This window comes from Sciurus vulgaris, assembly GCF_902686455.1.
Source record: "Sciurus vulgaris genome assembly, chromosome: 4".
Taxonomy (NCBI): Eukaryota; Metazoa; Chordata; class Mammalia; order Rodentia; family Sciuridae; genus Sciurus; species Sciurus vulgaris.
The window spans coordinates 26,508,206-26,519,079 of NC_136464.1; the positions used below are offsets into that span (position 1 = coordinate 26,508,206).

Here is a 10,874-nt window from a genome sequence, read left to right on the forward strand (position 1 = left end):
TAGTAGATAGTACCATGGTGTATAGAATTGGGTAGTTAAGACTGGGATTTCAAGGTTAATGAGATTAGATTATGGTTAATAGAATGATATAAATTTAGAGAATTTAACCATTATTTGAAATGGGTTATTTAATAAAAATGTTAATTAAGAAGGGAATCTGCTGTCTATTGTCCTTTAATGGTAACCTTTGGGGACCAGAGAAAGGTCGTGGAGTTTTTCTTTGGAAACACTCTTCAATATGAGTCACTGATTGACCATGTTCCTCCCTCAGGTAATGCCTCTGACCTAAGCTCTTGTCCACTCAGCCAGTTTCTTGGTTTTCACTTTTAAAAGAATCACTTAAATGGAATCCTTTTCAGCATTGCATCATTGAAATGCAGGCCTTTATGATTCTTATTAATTAAGGATTAAAATATTCCTAAAAATTAAAGGCTTCACTAGAAAAATGTCCATAAGATCCAATTGTTTGGGGTTCACTTTTAGACATGGATACTCTATAATAATTATTAAAATATTCTAAATTCCAATTTTGTCCTCCCTATCCTATCCTACCTCCCTAGTAATAGGCAAAGTCACTGAAATAATCATACTCAGTAGGTTGGTCAGGTAATATCTGGCACCACAGCTCTAATGAACCTGAAGGAAAATGTAGGAATTTTTTTTTTTTTAAATCTGGAATTTATGTTCAAGTTGTAGGTGTTAAAAGACAACATCTCATTGGGTATGGTGGTGCATGCCTGTAATCCCAGCAACTAGGGAGGCTGAGGCAGGAGGATTGTAAGTTCAAGGCCAACCTGGGCAACTTACAGAGACCCTGTTTCAAAATAAAAAATAACAATGGCTGGAGATATAGCTTAGTGGTTAAGTACCCCAGGGTTCAATCCCCAGTACCAAAAAAAAAGGCATCTCTGTTTACTGTGTGTGTGTGTGTGTGTGTGTGTGTGTGTGTGTGTGTGTGTGTGTTAATATGCATCTGGGAGACCTGTCTTATACTGAAAAATTGACAGGACCCCCATGTGGGCAAGTCGGGGGAATAGGCACATATCTGCTACAAGGTGTGCTCACCCCACTGTGGACTAAGTAGGGCAGGTGTAACACTTCTCATTAGTTGAGTGACTTAAACACACGATTTGAGATTATGGAAGTCGGTGATTCTGGGGCGGATTTTAGGGTCTTGTTCCACCCGACATTCCCAAGGCAGATATGTGGTCTTCACAAGGTGTGCAATACCACATGTTGTTCAACATCCCCACACTGGGTGGGAAAATTGACTTTTGAGGGCATTGAGAACATTTGAAACAGGTCTGTCTTTGCCTGATTGATGGTGACGAGGAGGCCAGCCCATCATGTAATTAAAGCAGGTTTTCATGAGAAGCTGTCAAGAGCAGAGAACAGGTAAACGGCACAAGGTGCTGGAAGAGAACATCAATCTTGGAAGTTCTGTCCTGCTGAGAGGCCCATAGTCCAGAGGCGTGATCAGGAAAGACCCAGTTATGTCAAGTAGATGAAGGCAGGAGGAGGAGGAACTGAAAAATGTCTGAAAGGATAACCTAAAACTCCCTCCCCAGACTCCCTTAAAACATGGAAGATGCCACCTCACTGCCCTGGAGGCTGCGCCTGGCCTCTAGGGCCTGTCCCAGGATATAGCATTTAACACCAGGACTCTGTTTTTTCTCTTCCCATGGATATTTAGAAAATAGTGAACAAAAGATCTGGCTTAGGGCCAGAGAAATCCATCCCTCTTCCACCTGCAGACCTGCGTTTGAACCCCTAACCAGCTGCCCTTGCTATTGTCGTTTCAGGTGTTTGAAGACATTTTCTTTCTAAAACACTGTGTGTGTGTGTGTGTGTGTATGTAAAATTAAAATTATCCTGACCTTGGATTTCCTTTCAAAGCAGAGATCAGCAGTCTTAACCTGGCCTCTAGCTTTAGTCACCACAGAGACCTGCCTGTACCAATGGCTTTGAGCTAGCAGAATGTAGCATCCCTTGGGTGCTGCTCTCCAGGCCACCACCTCATGCCCACCTCTTCATTTTATATCTGTCCCCAGTCCCCCTCATCTTTCTCTGAGCAGGAATGATGATCCAGGTCACAGTAGTCTTCCAGCTGCCTCCCTTCCACAGCAAGTGTCACTCGCCATCTGAATGGGGAGGTGTGGCTATTTCATTCAGCCCCACCGATGAGCACTGAACCTTCACTAGCCCAGTTTCTTGGCTTTGCTTCTATTTCCTTGATCTAGGAGCCTTTTCCCTAATAGCCAACACATTTTAGGGTTTTTGTTTGTTTTTGTGCTGAGGATCAAACTCAGGGCCTCATATATGCTAATAAGCACATACTCTACCACTGCGCTACACCCCTACCCTGAATTTTGTTATTTAAAAAAATGACATACTACTTCTTTGGAGGCCCAGCATCAGTTGCCATCTCCAGGTGTACATGAGCTGCTTAACTGTGAGTCAGACCTCAGGTTTATTTTTAAATTTTCAAACCTTTCTGTAGAGTAAGAAAGCAAGCTCAGGACATCTGATTTTGCATCCTGCCTGGTGTGGTGTCCTTTGTCACTAGAAAAATATTAATAGCAAGCAATATTTTATGTATGCTGCATCCAGCTGCTCCTTGACCCTGGGGGCCTGATGGCACAATGGGACAGGCTACATTGCTCAGCAAGGGTCTGAGCGCCTCATCGTCTTAAAGCAATTACTAAAGTGACCACATAACCAGCATGGCTTTAAAAACCAGGTCCATCCAACCATGGCTGCCGCTGATTCCTTCCAACCATCCAGCAGTGATGAATGCACTGGGCTGAGATCAAATTAAAAAGAGCACTGCACTCAGAGACCCCTCTTCCCATAGAAAGAAGCCGTGCACCTCAAATCCTGGGACACAGGGATCTGTGATTAGTAGATTTCCACCCATATAGTTAGGGACAGCCTTCTGTTTCTCCCAGTGGTTATAGTGGAGAACAATATTGTGACATGGAGAAATGTATTTCCTTTCCATGAGACCAGAGCTCAGAATTTAAGATTCGATCTCTCTCTTTAGTTCCTATTACTGAATTCAGCTAGTCAGGGGAGGATGCAATGGAGAAAGAAAGGGTGGACTATTCATGCCAAAGATTGCCTTCCTGATCGGGTATACTGGCACTCACTTGTAATCCCAGCTACTCAAGAGGCTGAGATAGGAGGATTACAAATTCGAGGCCAACCTCTGCAACTTAGCAAGATGCTGTCAAAAGGGTTGGGGATATAACTCTGTTGTAGAGTGCCTCTGTGTTTAATCCCCGGTAACCCCCCTCCCCGCAAAAAAAAAGATTATCTCCTCATGATGAAGATCAAATGTGCAGGAAATTGGTCAAACCAGTTTTTAACAATAAAGGCTTAACCGTTAAACAAACCTGAGTTCATTTCCTTCTTTGGAGGCAGAAAGAAACCTGCTCCAAGTCAGCAATCATCTCTTCTCAGTTGTCTGTTTTACGGAAACAAAGTATTGCCAGGGGAAAGCAAGAGTGGTATGGGACATTCACTTAAAAATGAAAGAAGCAGGGCTGGGGATATAGCACAGTGGGTAGAGTGCTTGCCTTGCAAGCATAAGGCCCTGGGTTTAATCCCCAGCACCACCAAAAAAAAAAAAAAAAATGAAAGAAGCAAGCCAGGCTTGGTGGTGCACACCTGCAATTCCAGTGGCTCAGGAGGCTGAGACAGGAAGATCATGAGTTCAAAGCTAGCCTCAGCAATAGCGAGGCACTAAGCAACTCAGTGAGACCCTGTCTCTAAATAATACAAAACAGATCTGGAGATGTGGCTCAGTGGTCAAGTGTCCCTAAATTCAATCCCTGGTATCCCCCCCCCCAAAAAAATATATATATAAGAAGCAGCCAGTCATGGTGGCTCACACCTGTAATCCCAGTGGCTGGGGAGGCTGAGGCAGGAAGATTCCAAGTTCAAACCAGCCTCAGCTACTTATTGAGGCCCTAAGCAACTCAGACTCTGGTCTGAAAATTTTAAAAATTTAAAAAGGGTTAAGGATGTGGTTCAGTGGTTAAGCACCCCTGGGTTCAATCCCCTATATTAAAAAAAAAAAAAAAAAAAAAAATGTAAGGAGCCCAGTAAGACTCCACATCATGTATAACCACAAGAATGGGATCCTAATTAGAATAAGTTATATTCCATATATGTATAATATGTCAAAATATACTTCTACATTTAAAGAAGAGCAAATAAAATGTAAGGAGCAGTTTCCTCTGCTTGCAGTTATGTTGTCTCTAAATGTAGTTTCCACTGGAGGAGGTGGTCTAGGTGGGTAATCAATATGCCAGGATCACGCTTCTGCAGGCCCAGGTGCCAGCTCCCCAGGAGTCTTGAGAGTTCTGTGGTCCCTTCAGAGCAGCAGCTGAGTTGGGCAGGCTGCCCTCAGGTATCTTGGCCTCTGTATTCTGCCTAAGCCATGAGGAAGAAAACACTAGCTGTCGGTTTACCTTCAGGGTGACACCCAGCTCCTTTCCAAGCCTGAGGCAGAGCCCTTGCTGTGGCTTTGACCCACAGTCACAGAGAATTAGTAAATGGTTCAAGAGCAGGGATGCAGCCATCGGAGCCACGCTGCCTGGCTTCACAGCTCACCTCTGCTCCAGACTCTTCTGTGCCTTCACTTCCTCATCTGTAGTATGGAAGTTATAATAGCACCTACTTTACAGAGTTGTTACAAAGATTAATTTAAAAGATACAAATTAAGTGTTGACTATAGGCTATAGACACCATGCCAGTTTCCAGGAACACAATATCAAGCAAGTCCCATGCGGACGCTCCCCTTGGGGATCTTGGACATTATTATCTTTCCTTTCCAGTGGGCTCCTTGACAAAGCTTGCCCCAGTTTGATTTATGAGGTATTGTCACCTGAATTGTTGATTGTCACCTCCCCCACACCTCCCACCTCCAACTCAGATTCTCTCAGTAACAAGAAAGGTGCTGTGCCCAACCCCAAACAGATCAGAGGGGCTTCCCCAAGCCCAGGGCAGCCACAGGGCTTTGCCCCCATTAAGGCTAGGGTGCTTCCCACGTTCCTCTAGGAATGAGGCACAGTAGTGGGGACTCTGGAGCCTGAGGTCAGTGGGTGCTAGCCCGAGAGCACCCTCTGTTGGCAGCACTGAGGCTGGACAGGCCTCACCATTGCAGGTCCTCAGACATCTGGAGGACACTGCCCCTCAGCAGGGCTCGCTCTTTAAACCCCCGCTCCGCCTCCACAGCGGATGCCCAGGGCAAGGCTCCCTCACCCTCTACCTTCTCCTTTGAGTCCCTGCAGCTGAGTAAATATTTTCCTATCTCTTTGCCTGCACTCATGTTCAGTTACATATAATAAAAGAAACCCCCTCCTTCATCTGTCATAAAACAAGAAAAAAGATGAAGCAGCATTCACTTCCTGTGGGAACACAGTTCTTGACTCAGAGCAGCTGGTCTGATCCAAGGTGGCGAGTCTGTAGAGGGAGGATATTGAGGTGGCACCTTGGGGCATCCATACGGGCTCCTGGATGGAAATGCTGTGCAAGTGCTGAGCTGTTCAGCCTGGGAGGCAGGGAAGATGGTTATCTTGCCCATCCCTCTTGAATTTGTAAAATCTTTTTTGTCTCCTGGCAGGTGATCTTTTTTTTTTTTTTTTCCTGGAAACCAATTAGCTACTAAAATTAAACATGCTTCTCTTTAAATTAATCCTTTTCATAAAATGGTCTTAAATTGGCCTCTATGTTTCAGAGTGCGCAGCTGACCCAGTTGTGATTGGAGATGCGGTGGGCATCTGCCTCGTGCCCACCTCTGCATTCCTCCACCTGCCCCTCCACGGCCAGGTGCTCCACCTTGGGGCTTTCAGCCCTGGCCAGCCTTGTCTTGGCAAGGGCCCCGAGATTTGCTCATGTTATCTGGTTCTCCTGCCCAAGAGCTCTGATGGCAACTGGCGGAGTTTTAATCACTGTAAACGCAGGTGACAGTCAGATTAGCCAGGAGAGAGGATGCCTGCTGGTTGTTTTGCAGTGATGTATTGTTTATGGGATTAATGTTCCAAATGGCCAAGGGTGTCAGCTGATATTTATTACTGTAAGCTGTCTCAGCCATTCGGGTTCAGCAGCTAGATCCATGGCCACAGGAAATGTGGGCTCGGGGTGTCATGTCTGCCTGATAAGCACAAATGTGTGGGACCCAGATGCAGGGAAAGGGATTCATTGCAGGGGTCGCCTTGGATTTTGTTCATGCCTTAGAGGGAACTCCCTCCCCACACCCCTGAAGGTCAGAGAGCCTCTGGGGAAGGCAGGGTGCGTCCAGGTATGGCTCCAGAGGGGGTGGAAAAGGAGGTCATGTCTGACAGGCCTGGCATCCATGAGGAATTGTGCTGCCTGCCAGGTGGCTATAGGCATTGTGTGGTTTACCTCGGTACCTCTCCATTCTCTAAGAGAGGACACTTTCAAGGTCAGTGTGCCTTTAAGGGAACCTTCTCTCCAGTCCCTCTGCTTGGTAGAGCTTAAAGGTACAAGAAACAAGCCAGACCCTTTTAAGCCTGTCTGTAGTACAGCAAGAAGAGAAATAAATGCACATTGCCCCCGTGTGTGTCTAGGAACACATACTGCAGAGGGTTTGTTTTTCCAAAAAGAAATTTAATTTAACCCAAGTGTACACTGTCACACTGTAAACACACCAGGGCACCAGAAGGGTGGCTTATTGAATTTAATGCCCTAGCAAAGGTCAGCTTTTAGAAAAAGCCAAAAAATGGCTGGAATCTTTCCTGATAGCTCCTTAATCAGGCCTTGGATCCAGGCAGATGTGTTTATTTTTTCAGAGGGAGTTCCTGAGGACCCATCTCAAATTCAGATGCTCAGTCCTCCTCCTCCCAACTCCCTCCTGAGCCCTCAGAGACCTCCCTCCTTTCCCCCAGGAGGTCACTGTCCCTGGTCATCCAGGTGGGCCCCTGGGGCAAGCACACTCCCTGGAGTTGATAGTCCCCTGGAGGGAGGACAGATGCCCCCTATCCCTTCCCTTCTCTCCCTTCCCCCTCTGGCTGGAGTGTGTGGGGCCTTTCTTGCAACTAACACTATTTTTCTCTGACTATTTCCCTCAAAGGATGGCATGAATTGGGTCTGCAAAAATGTCAATGCAAAGAAGAAATAAAATCTAGACGAATGGAGACGCAGGAGCTGCGGGAACCGAATTGGGTCCTGAAAAACACTGATTTGCTGCTTTCTGACCAAATGTTTTTCCATCTGTGTACAGCTACAGCTGTTTGAAGAGAGGGAACAACACAGTTTAAAAAGAATCCCCATTCCAGCAGTAGATTTAACTGATCTCTGAGGTTCAGTATCATTTTTCAAATAAAGGAATTATATTATTTCCTCTGCATAATTGAAATAGTATTAAATGTCTCAAAGCACATGATTAGAAAATGAGATCTTTTAAATGAGCAAGAGATTGCATTGCAGTTTAGACAATTCCAGTGGGCATTTTTTCTTAAAAAAAAAAAAAAAAAAAAAAAGGATAAGAAAAAGAGGAAGAAGCTGCTTATGCTGAGTTCATTTATTTACTGACCTGTCCTTCCCCCCACCCCACCCCAGCGTCCCCACCCCTGTGACTGGGAAGCACAGTGTTTGCTGGTGCTGGGTCGGTGATTTCTGCCATCGCCAACTGAGCCAGAGCTTCAGTCTGTCCAGCAGACTGAAGGGGGGCAGGGGAAGGATACCAGATGATTAAACCATCTTGTCATGCAGGTGGGAAACTGTATGTAATCTTCACCCTTTGGACAGGAAAAAAATTCTTGCAAACAAGTCTCTACAGAAACATACCCCAACCCCCACCCCAAGTCAGCCACACAGGGAAGCAAATTCTTTTGACTTTTGACTGTAATGACATCTGGAATGTAAGGAGAGGTGGGAGGTTTAATTCCAGAAAAATTACAAGGTCCTTAAAAAGCCCTCACATCGAGGGCTCAGGCTAGCGTAAACAGGCTTTCTCCAGTTCAGTGGAGCAGTGAGCAGCCGGCTCTGAGATTAGCTGACTTCTCCATGGCCCTCCTATAGAAGGGATTTCTAAAGCTCAAAGAAGTCTGTGTTTAAATGATCACAATAGGCTGCTGCTATCAGATTTTAAAAATAAATGCAGCTTTACCATGAACCTGCTCCACTGAGAAAAGCCAGGCAGATCAATTTTGCAAAGAGATCAATTTTTACAGTGCTGGCAACGATGTGGTGTGGGATGCATGTGGGTGGGGAGGTCTGCTGCGGGGAAGAACCTGGGTGTGTGATGGCGGGGGGCATGCCCAAGGAAGCCAGTCACCCAGCTGCTGGTCTCCCCTGCCTCTCTCCAGTGAAATGTGTCCTCTGTTGATTGATTGGAGAGGAGTGGTAGAAGCCTCTCCTGCCCTGTGTTGCAAAAGGGGCTTGTTTCCATGAGCCTTTGGAAACCCCCAGCTTCCAGCATGGGAAAGCAGGCCAGAGCGTAGCCCCGCTCCTGAATTCAACTCTGTTCTGTGCCTCCACTCAGGGGTTTTCAGAGAATGAATAAGAGACTGTCCAGTGCCTGGTGGGTCCTGGGAGGCCAGCTGCCTTCTCATCCTGGGAAGTGGCCCTTTCCAAACCTACCATGACACGTGAGCCACAGAAGGGGCTGCAGCAGCCCTGGACCCTCTGTACCCAGCTTTTTCTGGATAAGAGTCAGGCAGGAGAACACAAGCCAGACCAGTTTCGAAGGCTGTCTGGGTGAAAGCCATTAACAAAGTCATCTGGGAAAAGGTGCCTCGAGGTGGCTGCGGACAGACCTGGAAGGGCTTGCAAAACAAAAGGTGAGGTTTTCTAACCACTCGGCCCATGGCTGCCTGCATCCTCGTCCCCTGACCTCTCTGGCTCACCCAAGGTCACTTTGTCACTTTGAAGAGCGACAAAACAGAACTAGAAGGAATTGGAAATGCCACTTCTGCCAGGCTAGAAATGTGGCTCTGGCCCTTGAAATTTGTTTTTTCTTCTAAATAGTGAACCAGGGATGTAATCTGAAGGGCAAAATGCCTGCTTTGAGGTCTGCCGTTTTGGAGCACCACAATCGGGAACTTTGACTCTGGCGGGGGATGGACTGCAGAATGTTTCTGGTCTCTTACCACCAACTTCCGGAACTGTTCTGAAAAGCCCTCCCCAGACCCAGAGAGCAGGCAGAAGCCGCTTGCCCTGCTCTGATAACAGCCTCTGTGAATGTTAACACTTGCTTTCAGCTAGAGACAGACATTGTGATGTCACGTGCTTTCATCTTCCCTATGAGCCCTGTTGAACCCTCCAGAGGTTCAGAGGGTAGATGAGATGAGCCTGAAAAATGCAGAGTTTGAAAGCTCCCATTTGTAAAAACAATATGCTTTTAAAGTCCCCTTTTCTCTCCCCAATGCCACCTCCCCGCCCCCTCTGGCCACCACCAGAAGACAGAATCTGAAGCTAGAAAGGGGATAGCCTTCTCCCCACCCCCACCCCACCCCAGTGAGCCTTAGTAAGACTTTTGCACTCTGCAGGATCGCTGGGTTGGAGGCTGGGGCCAGAGGGCAGGCAAGGCCCAGGCTGGCCAGAGTGAGTGCTCGAATCAGTTGTGGGAAAAACTGAGTCCTCCCCTCCTCCCCACCTACCCCTTGAGGCTGCTTTTGGCTGGATTCCCTGCGCCCAGTGCAATGCACCCTTTCCCCTTCGTTCTCCCTTGGTTACTATGGAAACAAGGGTGTCATTGATGTGGGCTGAGCTGGGGAACATGTCGGTGCACAGCTGAAAGTCAGCGATTATGCCAGCAGTTAGCACCGTGCCAGGGTTAGAGAAGTCCGCAGCCAGGGTAGCTACAGGATGACAAGTCCTGCCCCCGCCCTCCCTCCTCCTCCATCTCCACCTCTCTCTCTCCTGGCTTTTGACAAATTTCTTTATTCCCCTCTGGACTAAAGTGGTGGCTATTTTTGTGCCACTGTGCCCCACCCTCACTGTCCGCTCCTTATCCGGCCTGGCCTGGAGGGTGACAGCATGTCACCCTCACCAGGACTCGTCTCTCGATTCCCATCACAGTGTGCTTTGATTTCTCTTTGCTTTCCTTCTCAGGGACCGCTTCTTACTTCCTTTTATTTTTAGCTCCGCACTCCATGTGGTTTCAGGGTTCAGTCTGATCCATCGAAAGGTTCTTTTTTTATAGTCCCTTTTGAAAATGATAATCAAAGGAAGGGACGTGGTGTTTGGTCATGTGGAAAACTCAATGTATAATTTAGACGTCTGTCAAAAATGCGACAAATAAAATGCAGCTGAAATGAAGGCAGCCCAGAATGAGGTGTGTTCTTTACAGAAGCTCCGAGAGGGCCCAGAGGGCCCGGATGGCTTCGCCCTCTCAGAGGTTAGCTTTCCTCAAGGGGCTGATTTCAGAAGGATGTATATAATGTTAATACAGCAGCAGCAGCAATAATAGCTACCTTTTATGCGCCTCCTGCATACCAGGCACTGTACATAGCATCCGTCCCCCTTTGCAGTTGAGCAAGCGGAGCCATTTCCCTCAGTCGAGGAATCTGCCAAGATCACAGAGCCTTTAAGTGCAGGGGGATGTTGGGGGCCCAAAACCTGGGTCAGCTGTCATCACCACTGACCAAAAAAAAAAAAAAAAAAATCGATGGCCCACTTCCTGGCAGTCTCCACCCCCGGCCTCCCAAGTTCTCCTGCTCAGCCTCCTCCCTCCACACCAGATGTCTCCTCTGACCAGCACTGCCTGCCTGGAGCTCCCTGTCCCAGGTGCTGGGTATCTTTTGTCCTCACAGTAGCACATCCATGGATTTCACAAAGGTCTGGCCCCATGAACAGGAAAAAGGGAGAAGACAGTAGGAAAGTCAGGGAGGGCAGGGAGATGA

At 47.2% G+C, this 10,874-nt stretch overlaps 1 protein-coding gene and 1 long non-coding RNA gene across 2 annotated transcripts in view; one reads left to right on the forward strand and one right to left on the reverse strand.

Moving 5' to 3' along the window:
• ARL3 (ARF like GTPase 3) overlaps positions 1-7,378 on the forward strand; it is a 37,363-nt gene extending 29,985 nt beyond the window's left edge. Inside the window, exon 6 of the mRNA XM_079136360.1 lies at positions 7,100-7,378. Within this exon, the coding sequence (XP_078992486.1) occupies positions 7,100-7,147 (48 nt within the window). The 3' untranslated portion in view covers positions 7,148-7,378. The remainder of the gene's footprint in view (positions 1-7,099) is intronic.
• Positions 7,379-7,490: 112 nt separating this feature from the next.
• LOC306659085 lies at positions 7,491-10,439 on the reverse strand. The gene is made up of 2 exons (XR_013763192.1): positions 8,611-10,439; positions 7,491-7,766 (listed from the first exon to the last, which is right to left on the reverse strand). It is a non-coding gene; the product is annotated as an uncharacterized lncRNA (long non-coding RNA).
• Positions 10,440-10,874: the final 435 nt, after the last annotated feature.